This window comes from Lampetra fluviatilis, chromosome 20, assembly GCF_964198595.1.
Source record: "Lampetra fluviatilis chromosome 20, kcLamFluv1.1, whole genome shotgun sequence".
In the NCBI taxonomy this organism is placed as follows: Eukaryota; Metazoa; Chordata; class Hyperoartia; order Petromyzontiformes; family Petromyzontidae; genus Lampetra; species Lampetra fluviatilis.
In genome coordinates this window covers 7591059-7609882 of record NC_136294.1, presented here as the reverse complement: position 1 = coordinate 7609882, position 18824 = coordinate 7591059, and the positions used below count along the sequence as shown (strand labels likewise).

At 38.4% G+C, this 18824-nt stretch overlaps 1 protein-coding gene across 1 annotated transcript in view; it reads left to right on the top strand.

Moving 5' to 3' along the window:
* FBXW2 (F-box and WD repeat domain containing 2) overlaps window positions 1–18824 on the top strand; it is a 130576-nt gene that overhangs the window by 49736 nt on the left and 62016 nt on the right. Inside the window, exon 4 of the mRNA XM_078865527.1 lies at window positions 997–1191. Within this exon, the coding sequence (XP_078721653.1) occupies window positions 997–1191 (195 nt within the window). The remainder of the gene's footprint in view (window positions 1–996; window positions 1192–18824) is intronic.

The window sequence follows — 18824 nt, the reverse complement described above, 5'->3', positions numbered from 1 at the left end:
AGCATATGTCTCTCATGTTCTTCAGCTGTGCATCATAAAATTACTGTACATGATATAAGATTAATTGTGTCTTTCAATGCTGAAAACACTGTAAATTACAGATAACATGCGTCTCGTTTGCTGTGCATTGTTAACCCCGCAAGAATTATAGATGGCATTTTGTGACTTTAGTCGAACAGACTTTTTTTATGTTGCCTACTGGAAGCCACACTCTGTCAAAGCGATGGGGCTCTAAGTAAGAATTGTACTGCTGTGGTTGTGGGAATGACATTCACTAAATTCATGAGGCACATTCAATAAATGCCTGGCTTGGGACTCCGCCAGTTGCTTCTGCACTTGCGCACCATATCTCAGAGTCCTGTGCATTCCTGATTGCAAAACTTGCTTAATATGTAGTGTCCTTTTACGTATTTTCTACATTCATTCTCGAGCAGGGGTTGGCAACCTACGGCTCCGGAGCCGAATGCGGCTCTTTAAGGACGAGTTTTTGACCGTTGTTTATGAATGACCGTCTCGTATTCACAGGCATTGTGGCTCTTTAAATATTTATTTGTTAACCGAATTCGAAAATAAAAGCTCTTGTTATTATTTTTGTTGTCAACCTCTGTTCTAAAGTTTACCACTGGTTTTCTTGACTTAATAATGCAGTCATTCAGTAATTATGTTATTTTCTATAATTTAATCACATGAAGGTATTTTGAACAAAAATGCAAATATTTCACTCTTTTTAACATACAAATGAGGAGTTTTTAAATATTCTACCATTTGTGTGGTATCAATGCTGGCCAAATCCAGCAATGTGTGTGCAAATCTCCTTCTCCAATTTTCTTTCAAAAAAATGTCCCAGACTAAATTGACAATATGTGAAGAAAAAAAAACATTTTACAACAGTGCAGATGTTAAAAGAACCGGGTACACATCCTCCCAAATACTGAAAGTGGAGGTAGTATTTCTTGCTTTTTGTGTTTAGTTTCTCTTTGTGAATTTACATTTCAGGCTCGGACGACCTTTCTGCCAAGCTGTGGGACGTAAAGACGGGGCAATGCGTGTACGGCATCCAGACGCACACGTGCGCTGATGTCAAGTTTGACGAGCACAAGCTGGTGACGGCGTCCTTCGATAACACGCTGGCGTGCTGGGAGTGGAGCACGGGCAAGCGCACACGCCACTTCCGCGGGCACACTGCTGCAGGTGACAACTGAGCATTCTCTGGCACAGCCCAGCGGCCTCAGCCTGGCTCTGGTCTACACCTGATAGCTGTCGCATCGATACAAAGTTAACTGCTAGGCGAGTCCAAAAATAAATAAGAAAATTTAATGGGTTTGCATATGATTCACAAGACCAATCTTGGCTGCACAGCTTCTTTTGACCCTACCTTGAGCCTATTCCTATTCTTGCCAGTTTACAAAAGCTGCCACAGTTCCACCAATCTTGTTGCTATTTCTGTAAAGTGATGAAAATAAGTTAGATTATATACTCAGAAACCTCATGATGACACCTGAATTGTAATGTCCTTTGATGGTGTGTGTGCTGGGGAAAAATGATCATTAGATTTATGCAGTGGCACTTGTGTAAAATGAAGGTGCTGCACAATTGCCTGACCTCTCATGCCCTTTCGGGGTTGGCAAAGTCACGTGGATATGAAAGCAGAGCTATGGCTGATTGTATAATCAGCTGGCTTTGGAGCAGGAAGCGACCACTGTCAGTGGCTCTGGATGAGTTATAATTCTACAGGGACTTCACAGCCAATGTATAATGCTGGTGCAGACTAGAATTAGACCACAAAAAATGTGATGCTCATGGGAATGAGGCTAATGCTGCCCAGCACTTCATGAATACACATCTAGGGTACACCACAAACTGTTGATGTTATTGATAGCTTAATTTTAATCACATTTTATAGTTTCACTATATGTGTAATCTTTTTTGTTCATAACAAAAGTTCCCAACATGTACATGCTCATACAGTATATTTATTTGGATTAGAATCCATTCATACTCAAAACCGGGTCCAGGACAAAATAATGCCATGGGCTACTACTCTCTTACATTCCAACTATTGCCTAAAGACTTTTCTGGCTTCTTCAGACAACTATCATGACAGTCTCTGCCTTACCGTTGCCCTACTCAGATGCCTTAACACATCAGAGATTGGAGGTCGGGTCCTGCTGTAGGATGTGACCACGAATCCCATTTATATTGCTATTGGGGATGTTAAATACATTTTAATGCAGGAGGATGACGCGAGAAAGCATTAAACCAACATCTGTGTCACTTTTTTTTGTGCGCCAATAACTGGTGGGTGATGTAAAGCAGTGTAATGCCAGGCATGTTTTACTGTTATCCAATACTTTTTGTTGAGTAGGTGGCTGTAAGCAATTTTCATTCAGCTAACGATAAAAAAAACACCCTGACTCAGCAGAGGACAGAGACTCTACTACAGTTCAAATGAAACCTAATTTTAGTTATTGCCTTCAAAGACAACTGTGTTAAGTGCTGCTTTGTCAGCAAAATAATGGATTGGCCGATATACAATATTGTGTCTGGCTGTAGACTATTCATGCACTCATAACTTTCTAAAGCAATGGAGAGAGAACAAAATAAGGATGTACACCATTGGAACCTCCTTTGCCAGTAGCAAAATGTGATAATAAATGCTTACCCCGAGCTCTCATACTCTGATGGTGCATTGTCTTTGAGTTGTGCGCCTATTGGCGTCATCTCGTCCAACACCATGTGAGACTAGGCTCTAAGAAAAGCTGTCTCGGTGTGGACCAATCAGTTTCAAGGACAGTGCAATCATTATCAGAGTGGTGTTTTTTGTTTGAATTCCGACCGCAGGTATTGTGGTCAGTGCAAACATGACTCCTTGTAAAAAAGGTGTCAGTTTTGTTGCCAGATAAAAGGGTAAAATCAATTACCAAAATAAGGATGTGTAAGCCTAAACAATTAAAAAAGCCCTTATAAAAGACATTTGTTCACGGTTTTCAGAGTTGTTTTGCATTGGCTGTACAAGCAATTATAAAATAAGATATGCACAGTTTTACGTTGAACATAGGCGATTATGGTTATTAAGCTATGCGAGACATACACTCTGCTTAGTGAATTGTATTTTTTTTTATCAAGATGAAAAATTGTAGCTCAATGCAACATCCACAGGAATCTTATTTTAAGAATAGATTTAGCATTTATTGTACTGCAAAACAATCGTGACTAAAAAGACTCTATAGAGCGGCATGGTGGGCAGCAATGCAAATGGCTGCATCGAACAATAGCTGCATGATGTAGCAGTCTTGCTAATGAGCAGCGGAGGAAGTCAATAAAACCAAAACTCGCTTCACATTAAAGGCACTCTGATAGGTTCGCTGGGGAAATGCCACATGCAATTTGTGTGCACTCTCGCATACAGAGTAGATCATTATTGTGCAAGATATTTTTTTTAGTTCGTAATATTCTGAGAATACCTTTTTGTGGGACATTTCTTCTACATTATTAAGAGCAGCATAGTGGACTGTATGTGTACCCCATGTCATTGTGTGCTAGTGTATGTTATTCTTGTCCTGAATTGTCACAGCTTCCTGGAAGTCATGCAAATTTCACCTAAAACGAAGATATTCTTGGTTCTTTCGGTAAAGTCACGTAGAAGGGAAATAATAAAAGAATAAAACAATAAAATTCTCACGACGTTTCGATTGCAACACAAGCAATCATCATCAGGTGTGAAAACCACAGCAAGAATTTTTTTGAAAAAAGTTAAGAATAAATGCCACTTTTTTCTAAAAAATTCTTGCTGTGGTTTTCACACCTGATGATGATTGCTTGTGTTGCAATCGAAACGTCGTGATAATTTAAATGTTATTATTTTATTATTTACCTTCTACGTGACTTTACCGAAAGAACCAAGAATATGAATCCCTGCAGTCACGAAAGCTTTAAATCGAAATTTAAAACGAAGAGGTACCATTTTAGTGCGTTGTATATATAATAACGGTACAATAACAATATAAATCCCTCACCGAGTGTCAGGACTTTTTTTTAAGGGTCCTGATTTGAGATGCTTTCCTCATTCCACGTGCAAGAATTTTGCATGTTGAAAGAGTACCTGGAGATAACCCACTCTGATGAGAGGATAACTCAAAGCTCTGCACAGATGTATTCAAGAATCCTTGCACTTTACGGTAAAACCTTGGATTGCGAGCATAATTCGTTCCGGAAACGTGTTTGTAATCCAAAGCACTCGTATATCAGTTGTGATCACGTGACGCTCGGCAGACAAAGCGTAAACACGTACTACTCGTATTGCAAGACCTCGCGTTTTTCAAGTTAATATTTATTTACAATTTTTTGCTCGTCTTGTAAAACACTCGCAGACCAAGTTACTCGTAATCCAAGGTTTTACTGTACTACCATCTCCTGGTTCCCTCGTAGTCCAGCAGGTTTGCGAGTTTCACGAATTTGTGTGATCCACCAACCGTCACCTCCAAAGTACTACATAATTATAGGTGTGTGCCACTGTGCTTGGCTCAAAAACAAAGATCCGCCATTGTAATTTTTTATCTACTGTGATGTCTTCGAACCTGATAGGCTCATGTTGTGATGACATCACCTTCACTCTATTTAAGACTGAAACAGGAAGACTTCTTCACAATTCTGGCAAATCGCCTGATGAAGCTGGTTGTAATCACCAGTGAAACATCATCGTACTCAAATTGTAAATGTTGAGGGTTTACTCTCAACACACTGGTGTGCTGAAGTAGTAACTCCCAACCATTGCTCGAGTTCCTCATGTTTGTAAAATGTTATTGTATTTTTGCAGTGATTAAGTGATTTTACTACCCCCATTGTCGTCTAAACGACCGTCTAGTGCTAGTTGCCTTACCTGGTAAGAAGTGCTGCGTAAATCATATATTGGGAAGGTAAAATTCAATCATAAGGGAAGGTGGAAGAGATGAAAAGTGAACTGGAACATTTGTTAGGGGTTTACACAGTCCACCTTAACGATCATTTTTAAACCAAGCAGACAATGTGAAGGCTACTGTGCAGCAATGCTTTCCTATTGGTTCCCCCCCCCCCCCCATCTCTAAAGTCCTGGAATGTATCCCTATGCCTCTCATGTTATATGTACTTTTGGTAAGGACATTTTTGATCACGAAGTGACTTCATGGAATGCATCTACATCATTAACGGAGGCATTACTGTACTCATGAGTTCCCAAGTTTTCAAACGTACATTTGATAAGTTTCCTTTTATGAAGTATTGTATTATAACCAATGCATTGACAGATAGCTCAGTGCAAAAAAAATCCTTCGTATCAAAAAAACATGTCATTTGATCATGCTCAATGAAATAAAAAAATGCACTGGTTCGGTCACCTTCATGGATAAGCAGCAAGAAATATGAGTAGAAACTGTCAGCAGTAAAAATATTCATACAGATGTGAACATCTTAAAACTTTGTCTCCATATACAATTGAGCAGATGGTACTTCTTAACCTACTCCTTCAAAAAGTTTGGATTATGTTTAGAAGATGCCGCCGTTTGATCATTTTGCAAGAGAGAAATCTACTGCTGAGAAGTGCCCTCATTATTTCATACAATGCTAGCCTGTTATTTTTTATTGCTGCTATTTAATAATTTACCTTGCTGGTCGTATTGCATGCAGGAAACCAACACTATATATTTGTTTCCAAAAATTGTATATGTTCCTGTCTGCTTTACCACCCACTTGCCATTTCTCATCATCTCCCTGCCCAATTTTAGAAGCCTCAAAGAACTCATGCATAGAGTGATGTATGTAAAAGACATGGCAGCATTTTTCCATTCCTATTAGAGTATCCCACCCGTGTCTTGTTGTTTTGTTGAATTAAAATCAATTGACCTGTATGTATTTCCATTTACCTACTTTTAAAGTAAGGTTTCTTAAGCGTATGTACATTCTTTACAATAAGGTGATGCTGTAATATTTTCACCTTTTTTGTATTTAAAGACTTGCGAAATCCTGCACTGTCTCTAAGCGATTTGTGATCTACAATTATCCAAACATACTTTTAGATTTCCATCATTGTGGCTAATTTTACTTCACTTTAACTCTTCAGTTAGCATGTTTCATAAAAAATGTATGATATTTTCATGACAGATGGACACAGGCTCAGAAATACAGCAGCTTTACAAGATACTCTTGGCTTTGGAGTTAGCTAATAGCAATGACAATTTTTATGCAAACACATTCAATAATTAATTTTTAATAAAACCTTAATAATAAATGGGGTTGTATTAACATGCTGTGCAGACAAAATACACATCCTATACTTATGACCTAACTAGCATTTTTAGTTCATGATTATAGGCTGTACTCTGATTTAAAAAATCTCCTCAAAATCCTGTAATGATTAGTTAACATTTGCCCTGATAACAACACTTTAAAAATATTAACAACATAAGGGAAAAAAATCATGCATAAGCATGTCAATGCTTGCACCGTGTGCTTGCCGTCTTTTAGTTCGCAATAAAGATGGAATGTTTCAAGCCGCACAAGGGTAAGATATGTCGCACCACGTGTGACGTGAAATTCTGTCAGTTGTAATGACGTCACCAGGAGGGGGCGTGAAGGTGAGGTGTGAAGGTGAGGTGTGCACACCAACACCTCGTGGAGCATGCAGATGCTTAAAATTATTTTAGCTTTGGTATGGGCCTCCAAAGTTTTGGGCGACCCATTGATCGTATTAATATTATGTTAATTGTGTATTATTTTATACTGGTAGGAACCTCCTGGTTACACCAGCCTATAGGGGATTATTGTGTCCATCCGTCGTGCAGGGTGGGGCTGGGTGGGGAGGGTGGGGCTGGGTGGGGAGGTTGGGAGGGGCTGGGTTTGGCGGAGCTGGGTGGGAGGGGCTGGGTGGGAGGGGCAGGGCTCGGTCGGGAGGGGCTGGGTGGGGAGGTGCTGGTCACCCCGTGGTGCCCTTATAAAACTCAACGTTTAACCTACTCACGCCGGCTTGTACCCGCCCTCACAGTCGGGCATATTTGCGGAATACACCACGCCGCCGTTGACCCTAGCCATTGACCAAGCAATCCAACGTTCCTACCAGCTCCCTCCGCAGGAATGTTTGCCCAGTTTGCTATAAAGCATAAATCTGTTTTACGCGAGCTTTGTTCATTTTGGATCACCTTTACTAGAACGTGTATTATGTACATACGGATAGACGGGCAGAGCTAACGTATTCATACTTTCAATCTTGCAAAGCATTAAAAATAGTGATTACATTAAAACATTTTTTTTTAAATAATGAATTAGTATAGTATTACAAATATTAATATTATTTGGTGCTTATTGATTTTACAGATCCTAGTTGGCTCAGGGTTGTAACATACTTATTATAAAAGCTGAACATTAAAAATCAGTTTCTTTGGTACCCAACGAATGCAAAATTATTAGATTTGGTCACATGTTATTTTTTCTTGGGTATGTTAAACTCAATGTATGTGGGATATAGTGTTGTACACAAATGACACAAGAACCTGCCTTGAAGAAGGATGACCTGGCCTCTTAACATACTTTTCGGATAAAACATTGAAGAGTGACATTTCTATTTCACGATTACAGGCTTCACTTGGTGTTTATCATTTATTCATAGAGTGGTCACCGATACGCTCCGGGCAGGGGGCCAGGGGATCGAGCCCCCAACCACGTGACCAAGATTATATATCTAAAAAAAAAATATGCAAATGATAATTTTAAATATTAGCTAAGTTCCCTGAGTGCTGGGCTCTGGTTTTCTAATGTTTGTGTCCAGAGCGTGTCGGTGATCACTAATAAAAAACATATTTAAAGCAAGTACTAAGATCTTAGTTTTAACATTTACAAACGTGTCTTTGTAAGATTCTTGTCAAGCATTAGTTGGTATCTCTCTGTTCGTTTGTTCTTTTCTCAGTCCGCTTGTCCTGGTGAGGGTGTGTGTGTTAATTACGTTTATTATGGCATTGGACCACTTTTTATGACATTATTATGAGCAAACAGTAGTCGAGTAACAGGAAAATATTGAGTAATATAAAATTCAGTCAATACAGATACCATTATGGTTGTATTTTCAAGACACTGTTATGAAATATCACCTCACTTCCCATCCCCATTATACACATACACAGACAAAACATCTTCTCCGGTAACTGCAGTGGCAAGCAATGGGAGAAAATGCCAACATCAAATAGCATGTGAAGGAGAGAGATGATTTTATTACTTTCAATATACAGTATGGGCTGCATTCACATTTTGATGAAATGGCTGAAACACATCACCTTGCCGATTTTACCAATTGTTGGTATAGTTTTGCAAAAATTGTATGAAAAGAGAACATTTGCAAATTCTTGAGTCAGACTCTGTAAAATACATTTTGTTCTTGAGCCACTGTGTGATGGTACATTAAATACATAACAATGTTTGAATGTGAAATAGTTTTTTTTTAAATCGCATGAATTACGATTTAGAAAAAAGTTGTACTCCAGCTAAATTATATAAGCTGCTTTCACCTAAGAATCCACATTTTTTTTTACCATTTTAAGTGTCATGGATATACTGTCACAATCATTATGTTACCATATACCATAGCCCCCAATCCATTTTGCTGTGTTTGAATTGGTATCTATTTACAATCCTTTTCACCATGGCTCCATGCTTTCCAATCTCTTAGTGTGCACAGCTTGCCCACAGCAACATTGCAAGTCTCCAAGGTTCTTCCAGTAAAATCAATGAGTCGAAAATGTTAAATTTAATCAACATGTAATACACTGCTGACCACTTTCCACATCTCTGCAGGGCAGCCTGTGGTTCTAAGTGCAGTGCCTCTGAAAACATGCAGAAATATTAATTATATTTAAATAAATGTTTACTTGATTTATTTTGAATACTGGAATTGGACACAAAATAAGCACATCAATTGGTCCCAAAAAACATACAATATTTTCTCCATCTGAAAATGTATTTCACTGAAACAGAATAGGTTTAGCCACTGTTTGATAACAATGCTTGTAAATAATGCTTTGACAATGTAGTTGCAATGTTGATCTGTATTCTTAGGTTTTTTCGGTAAAGTCACGTAGGTAAAAAAGTTTAATTAATGAAAGTAAAATAAAACAAAATAAAAAATCACGACGTTTCGGAAGCAACACAAGCCTCCGTCTTCAGGTAGAACCGTCACAGCCACGACAGCTGTATCAAGTAAATGAGAGATCACAAGAAATACCACCCCGTATATTGTGATCTCTCATTTACTTGATACAGCTGTCGTGGCTGTGACGGTTCCACCTGAAGACGGAGGCTTGTGTTGCTTCCGAAACGTCGTGATTTTTAATTTTGTTTTATTTGACTTTTATTAATTAAATTTTTTACCTACGTGACTTTACCGAAAAACCTAAGAATATGAATCCTTGCAGTCACGAAAGCTTCAAATCTAGAATGCTGATCTGCTTTGCAGATTTGAGCAATTCACCTTAAAAAAAAAATCCTGAAATCGTGCTGGAATTTGACGCGAGGACTTGCCTGCCACTTCAGCAAACATTGTGATCTTGCATTATTTCAAGGTTACAGCTCGCGTGCGTAGTTGGGTTTGCATTTTTTTGTATCGCTTACATGAACTACTTTACATCTATCAGCATTTAATGTAATTTGTTCAGAACCTCAGGCCTTTAATTCCTTTATATCCTGCAACTAATATGCACACATTCCCAATGTACAAGGATCAGCTTATACATTCATGGTTGTTGGCAAATATAAATATTTTACAAAGGTTTTCTTTTTTAAGGTTATATGAATTAATCAGTGTATGTTTAGTTTGTCCTTGCATGTGTGTGAATTTTAATTACATTTCCACATTAAAGGATAGTATATACTAACCCATACCTTGCAATTTAAAATGTAGATACAACCTTATTTTAAAAAATATTTTCTTTAACATATTGTATGGTTTGTAAATGTCTCTTAGTTAATTGTTTATTTAAAATGTATAAAAAACAATATTCAGTGTTTACCTATCTTTATTTTTACATACATTCATAAGCTATCATTATCTTTGATGACATTTTAAATCACATGCACAGAAGGGTTTTTGTTGAAATAACTAATTTGTCTCTTGAAAATTGGCTTGCCCAGCTTGCTTGCCCCATATTAAGAATTAGAAAAAAAACCCGAGAGAATAGATCTCTGTGGTATAACTAGCTACTGTCACCCATACAGAACAAGCCCATTTACACCTGTCACCAATTACTGTCAGTGTCTTTAAAAATATACCTTGCCTTGGTGGCTTTGTGCGCTTAACCCTGAATCGGCCGGCTCCTCATGGCACCACTACATTTGATGTGGTCTGGGTAAGGATGGATTGCAACACATTCAACGTGGGTGTCTTGTGAAGGATTCACGGTGCATTTTTCCCACGGGCATGAGGCCATAGTACAAAAAAGTTGCCAAACTGTAGGCTTCACACCTCTTGACAGACAAGCACTTGAGATCCGATCGGAGCATAGAGCATGACAGTAGTTTGGTGGGATTTGCTCTTTAAAAGCCAGGAAAACGGTGCACCCTGGAGTTGGATTAAGGTGCATTCGTTGGGCAGTTAGATGTTTCTAAGTTTGCATAGTGCATTGGTCTAGTAGTGGAAAAACAACAGCTTTGAAAAGCGTTTGCTTATTTAACCTTGGACAATACAAATGTAATGATTGATGGATCGATGGAGAAATGGATAGTATAATCGCTTTTATAAATGTGGATAAGTGTATGTCAAAATTCCCCGAGTTAATTTAATAAGTGGACCGCATGGTGCTTTTAATCATAATCTATCAATTGCCAGAGTTTTCATCCCAATTGCAGTGGTAATTTGTTTAATATATTCGGGATATTTTTTTAAGCAGAAGGGTTCCGTAGAGAGTGATCATATTTTGCCTCCTTTGTGCTGAAATTGTCCGTTATAATGCATGTCAGTCCACATTGGCACATTATCGAAGAGGATCCACTGCACGTGTTCATGATGGCCTAAATTAAACATTCAGTGTATGATCATTATACATTTTACCAAAAAGTACACATTAATAGAAATAATACATCTCACTGTCCTATTTTGATGCATTGAAACTAAATCTCTAAGGCAGTGACGTGTCTCGGCTGTGGAAAGATACGAGCACATTTGTGGAGCGCAGTGCTTTGCACAGTAAATTCCCCACCCCATTTGTCTGTCTGATGTGAGAGCATGTTTCCACCTGGTGCATCTGTAATTGCTTGTAACCCAAGTTGCTTCATTAACTTTCACCCACTAAAAATTGGCAGACCGTTGCACCAGGACAGTTTAATGTGCATCACTGTGCATTACACTGTCTAGTGGAAGTAGCAGTGTTGTAAATCCGATAAGTGTCTAAAGTATACAGACAGATGATGTGTACATATACGAGTTATAACATTTAGCATGCAGGACGATGCAGATTTTATACAAATACATATTTTAAAATGTAGTCATTTGACTATTTCTGGGTTAAAATCTGAGCATTTTAAAAGACCTTCACATCAAACTTAAATATTCCTTGGGTCTTTCGGTAAAGCCACGTAGATAGAAAAATAATAAAATTTATAAAATAATAACTATCACGACGTTTCGATCGCAACACAAGCAATCGTCATCAGGTGAAAAATATATAGCGGGAGAGCTGCTGAAGCAGGAAAAATATATGGAGGGAGCGCTGCTAAGGCAGGGAGTCATAAAGGTTTGAGATGGGTGTAGCCCAATGGTCAGTGGCAGGAAGCCTATGTGAGCAGTTATTTTCGACTCTCTGAGTTACATTCGCTAACACAGCCACCGTTGTTCGCTTTCCTCGATGTGGCGGTGACTCTTTCCGAGCTCTCTCCGATCTTACATTTACAAGCAAATTTATTTCATCGACATGCTAATCTCTCACAATACAATGGCCACCCCCACAGCTTAGTTTGTCAAGATTTCTCCGATATTACATTTACATGCAAATTTCATCTCTAGTCCCGCCCACTGACCCCTGGGCTACACCCATCTCAAACCTTTATGACTCCCTGCCTTAGTAGCGCTCCTGCCATATATTTTTCCTGCCTCAGCAGCTCTCCCGCTATATTTTTCACCTGATGACGATTGCTTGTGTTGCAATGGAAACGTCGCGATATTGTTATTATTTTATTAATTTTATTATTTTTCTATCTACGTGGCTTTACCGAAAGACCCAGAAAATATGTATTCCTGCAGTCACAAAAGCTTTAAGTGAAGATCAAACTTAAATTGACATTGTCATGTCTCGATATCATTAGTGTATTGCAAGCCTTCTGGAAATGCACAGTTCACAGGTAAATATCACTGCACAAGCAAGTGACGTTAGATGTGAATATTGTAGTCTCTTTGTTTGACTGATATGGCTCATACCATTGAGCTATTTGTCTGAAGGCAGAACACATTGTTCGACTCTATTTTTTGTATCTATAATGTCATTGGATCTTTCATGTCCATGAGCTACTGGGCAGGATGTACCCTCCAAAGGGCAGCATGCTGGTTTCATGCATCCACAGCAAATCACTCTCAAGGTCGACTCAGGTCACAGTGTCACAGATTACTGAATCCTCTATTATGGGCGCCAGAAATGTTCATCTTAACTCGTCTGAAATGAGGCATAGTGTTTTGACAATTAACTACTGAAAAGCCTCTGTTTAACAAAAATCCAATGTAAAATATGCAAATATGCTTTAATATGCCCTGGATGAAAACCAGTTCATAAAAAAACACAATTTCCTTGAGAAACTTATAATTGAAGAACTGCCCTCCAGGGCTGAAGCAAACTTGCTCGTTCTACATGTGCTGCTGTTCAAATAAATGTCATCAATGAATGTGACATGTGGACAATTTCCATATGGTAATCGGTTGAGGAGAGTGGAGGGTAACCAAAGATGTAGCATTTGCTTCATCCTTTCTCAAGTCCTTTAGAGTAAAATAAGCGCAGCTCTGATAACACATTCCTGCAGAGAGAGCTGGTGGGAACGTTGGGTTGCTTGGTCAATGGCCAGGGTCAACGGCGGCGTGGTGTATTCCGCAAATATGGCCGACTGTGAGGGCGGGCATAAGCCGGCGTGAGTAGGTTAAACGTTGAGTTTTATAAGGGCACCACGGGGTGACCAGCCCCTCCCCTCTCACCCAGCCCCACCCTCCCCAACCAGCCCCTCCCCACCCAGCCCCTCCCCACCCAGCCCCTCCCCACCCAGCCCCTCCCCACCCTCCCCACCCAGCCCCTCCCCACCCAGCCCCTCCCCACCCAGCCCCTCCCTGCACGACGGACGGACGGACACAATCCCCTGTGGGCTGGTGTAACCAGGAGGTTCCTACCAGTATAAGCAACCCCTGCTTACATTACACTGGTGTGGGGAAGATGAAAGGCAGATTCTGATACAAGGACTATTTCAGACACAAACACCCCTTATATATCCAGCATATATTGTAAAGACTGATGGATAGAAACAAGCGCATTCACATTGCCTCGGCTGTGTTGGTGTATGTATCATTAAAATTATGTGTATTGCCAAATACATGAATGGGAATACTTGATTCATGCATACAGCAATATAAGCAACTCAATTACAGTTATTATAGGTTGTCATAGCCTAGATTAATACATAATTGAATCAATAAATTTAGTCAAAACATGCGTACAGATGATCGTGGTACTTTCTAGCCCCTGGAGGAAGGCAAAAACTTATTAAGTATTTTAGAAGTTTCATATACTGCTTTCCATCTCTAAAAGTATGCCCACAGTATCCAACCGTAGCTTTATGGCGTTGGCTCTGGTGAAATTGGAGCTTTAATGATAAGTATTGCACGCAATACTTTTAGCTGTGATGTTTTTATATGCTGCCTGGTGTGTGACTCCACGAGTTACAGAATGCTGAGCTTTGTGACACCCTCTAGGTCAAGGTTTCAAGCTGTAATTCATGCAAGAGCTATTAATGGTAATGAGCTCAGTCAATTAGGCATGCAGGCGATGCTCGGCTATGCACAGGGAATACCAGCGCTTGGCCGAGTTAAATATTAATGGCACATGTTTGCTTAGCAATTCCCACATTTTATAAGGTCTGTAGTGTTCTCAATGATAGACGGTTTGAGGTACAATGAGCTCGTGACCAAAATATGCCCATTGTGTGATCCTTGGATAATAAATGAGTGCTTACAGTTACATTTCTAAATAACTCGTTGCAAACACGATATGAAGTTGACCTCCATGAGCTAAAAATGTATTGACTTTGAAGGATACAATGGTTTGGACATGTATTGTTGTAATTAGAATGTATACTTTTGTCTTCTTGGTTCTTTCGGTAGACAGACGCTGCCTTTCCGACAGCCCTGTTCTTCACCTGAGGACGGCTGCTTGCGTTGTGGCCGAAACGTCGTGAGAATTGTATTTTATTTTTATTATTTTATTATTTCCCTTCTACGTGACTTTACCGAAAGAACCAAGAAGATGAATCCCTGCAGTCACGAAAGCTTTAAATCGAAATGTATACTTTTGGTTTATATCTGCGTGCTTTAAATAGTGGCTTTAGCATTGTGTTCAGTGTAGATATGGATTCACGTACTACTTATGGCAGCACTTGACAGGAAGGCCTAGAAGCAACCCTGGCCTTTCAGGCCAAGTGGAATTGTTGGATAGCTTCTGTTATCAGAAGACATGTATATGCATTGCAAGAGGTCAGAATGTGGGTGTGTATGACGTTATACAACATTAACTGAGTGAACTCACACATGAGGTAGCTGTCACAACTATCTTCGAAGACTCTACCTCCTGTGAAACCTATTGGAACTCATGCATATTACGGGAGGCATATCCAAAGGCTCATCATAGCACTTTTCATCCAAATAATTAGCTTGCATTTGGCAAATATTTTTAAGGGAGGTGGGCTTTTCAAGATAAGTTATATCAGTTGCATGTGAATAAGAATGTTCTGAGATTAAAGCAGCTTTATTTTAGATCAATCAGGGAAATTAGCTATGTGGTAGACAGGTAAAAGGTCCAGATTTCAGATTTTCAACAGTTGGATATGAAGACAAATGATACATTATGGAAGGATGTAATTTCATGTCATAATTGGAAAACGTGTTACGTATGGTGCAAGCATGATGCTCATGTAGAACATTTTGGAGGTTTGAAAGTGTGCATTAATCAAAATATAGGCTTGCTGGATTAAATAGTAGTCAAGTGATTCAGATGCTTCGATTGGCAGGCAGTAACAACTCGTCAAATCTCCCAGTGTTTCTGATTGCAAATAGTTTTTCATGAAAACTATTAGCTGCAATAAATTAGTGTGAAAACCCTTCGCAAAAGTAAATATACTCCATTGGAACCTCATTTGCCAGTAAAACATATGATAATTGTTTTTTTACCCTTATATCTGGCAACAAAACTGACACCTATTTTACAAGGAGTCATGCTTGCATAGACCACAATACCTGCAGTCATAATGCAAACAAAAAACATAACTCTGATAATGTGCACTGTCCTTGAAGTTGATTGGTTGTGCGCCTTTTGGCGTCATCTGGTCCAACCCATGTGAGACTAGGCTCTAAGGAAAGCTGTCTCGGGTGTGGACCAATCAACTTCAAGGACAGTGCACATTATCAGAGTTATGTTTTTTGTTTGCATTATGACTGCAGGTATTGTGGTCTATGCAAGCATGACTCCTTGTAAAAAAGGTGTCAGTTTTGTTGCCAGATAGAAGGGTAAAAAAACAATTATCAGTAAATATACTGTTTAATGAGTGTTTTCATGAATGGCTGATATGCATTACTATACGAGCAAAAAAATGTTGAAGGTAAAACATAAATTAACATGGGGCACTGGGTAGTTGGCATGTAAAATTATGCAATCCCTACGTATACTCAATAAATTCCCATATTCAAATTCTGAAAGGATAACAAGACAGCTCATGAATTTCAACCAGTTCAATGAGGGTTTTGTTCGTTACATGTAAACGCACACTAGAAGACATTTAATTGAGAATATGCAACAAAAATTTTAATTGGTGCTAATTATTTGCATACCTTTGTTTATTTTATGATTATCTTATTTTTAGCATTATTTCATGATAAAAAAAGCTTAGGTTTTGTTGTATACATACATAATGTAAGTAAATATATTTATCCCTTTCAATAAATATGTAAATAATAATTGTGCATTTGACATGTTCATTATTGATTTTTTTCTAAATATGTACATTTTTATTTGTTTACATTTCCTCCATTCATACAAATGTATGCATTAATAGATTATGCATAATACCTATTTCTTTATCAATCCATATATTTGAGCATCTTGTCATGATTTCATTCAATTTATTTTTAAAGAAAAGTACCAAAAAAAACACTCCTCGTTGGCATACATCAGTATTTCCAGTTGAATTGTGGGACTGATCAATTGACTTCTACACCTAATAGGTCAACTTTGCCTGAAATGACAAATTACTACCTGGCCTACAGGGTAAAGGTTGTGTGAAATTGTGCAGACCTCAATCAATTTGGCGAACAACACTTGCCCAATCAACCTGACCCCATAAGAAGTTTACAAGCTGAAATGTCCTTTGAAGGTTTATGCCAATGGAAAATACACAAACTCATTATTTAAAAATTTGGCTCTATTATATTCGCCATTGATTATTTTATAAACTATGTTATTGCAAAATACCATTAATACAAGTTTTTATTATTATTAGGCAATGTAATTGCGTGTCCTTTACAAGAGACACGTTTAAAGCATTGCTGGAGTTTTAAATGCCTGGTGGGCGGTCTCATATGACCTCAGGACCTCTCTTTGTGAATCTCGCCTAGTTTCACCATTCATTTAGCAGCAGCAGCATGCGTATGTCACAGGTAAGGTTCGTTGGAAGTATTTTAGGGCTCATGTTTAATTCTGATGGCCCTTTTTTAACGAAGAAAAAAAAGCAGTACAGTTACAGAATTATAAGCAGAAGCCGGTAAAATAAAGTTTTTTTATTTTCGCTTATTTGCCACTGTGCATTGATGCAACACATATCTACGTTTACGAAGCATAGGATACCACCGTATTTGATTAAAATAATATAAATATCACAATTTAGATTTCTATGTAAACCTCTGCTTTAAGAAAGGCTTCTCAAACTGTGTGACCATGGGGTTTGTTTTACCCGCACTTCACTACGCTGGTCAGTGCAGGTTGGTGAAGTGGATGGGGGGATGTGGTACAGGACAATTTCAGTTGTCACACATCGCTGATATTGCCCAGGTAATTGTACAGTGTCCTAACCATTACAACTAGCCCCCTGCAATTTTATGTAAATTGTATTGTATTATAAGCAACAATCATTTTAATTTATTTAAATCTTGACTTAAATAAAATGTCTAATCTCTTCTGTCAGAATGACTGAAAATAGATGATCTCTTACATTGACCTAAATTAAAGTACACATTTCTGAGTTAATTCTCAGATAATTTGATGGTGTGTATCATTCATTCGTGTTTTTTTTTATATTTCACGTTATTATATTCCATGATCCCCATTGCTCTTTGTGTTTACTATTTAGTGCTATGGGAATAATTTTCATACTTCTAGATTTGAAGTTGCAAGGGTCCATACTCTTTGGTTTTTCCGGTAAAGTCACGTAGGTAAAAAAGGAAAATAAATTAAATCACGACGTTTCGGAGGCAACACAAGCTTCCGTCTTCAGGTGGAACCGTCACAGCAAATACATCTTGATACAGTAATTTTGTATAGTTTTCATACTGTTTGAGTTTTTATTCCACCAACGTTTTGACATGCGAAATTTAAACCGACAGATATGGCGTGCCCCCCTATACCAAGCATCACAACTCACCCGTCTCCCTGTGATGGTTCATTATAAAAAAAATTGGCTCAGAAGTCTGCTAAATCTTGCCACAGTGCAGGCTATACAGGCTTTAATCTTTCCTATAAGTTCCACATTGTTTAATCCATAGTTATTACCAATTTGTTATGGTTGCCAGTTATGAGAAAACTTGCTTTTCGATAGGAACTGTTAGCACAGGCTATCTGGCCAGAAATAGCACTGAATAAGACACGCAGGCTTATCAGTCAGTCTTATGTTAAACAGATTTTTGAACCAATGTTAACTCTGGGAAGTTTTTATTTGTGAAAATAAACACGGCAGTTGTTCTATACAGCTGGTTCTCCCTGTTGTAGTCTCATGGCTGTTTAGTGCTTAGGAAATGAACACAAGTCTGAGGTGGGTTATTTTTGTGCAGTCTTGATCCTAAAAGACCAGAATGAAGCCATCAATCTCACATCATGTTTATAAGCTTTAGAAACTGGGCGATACGTTTTTTTAGTTACCTGCACGTTGGAATACACCCAGGATCTCATTTGCATTGCGATACTGCTATGAAGCCCTCTGAGCCTTTCCAGTTATTTTTAATAATATAATCTCAAGTCACCTGTTTTTTTCCTTGCCCATTAAATCAGAAACGTATCTGATGTAATATTAGTACACTCTCCCAATTAGCGTTTGCCTTTTAATGTGTTCAGGTATGTCCTAACACAAAGCACCGTGTTTTAAACGAACCGCAACATCCAAGGTGCGGTTTATAATGAAGGGCAGACTTTCCATTCCTGACATTTCGTTATAAGTTATTAATTACATGCATCCATTCCGCTACATTTTTTAAACATTCATGGTATGCAATTGGCAAATGTTTGAATTATTTCTATAAAATGAGTAGTAGAAAAAATGCTTTTTGTATATTTGTTAGAAAATTAATAGCTAGTGCCTGACACAAC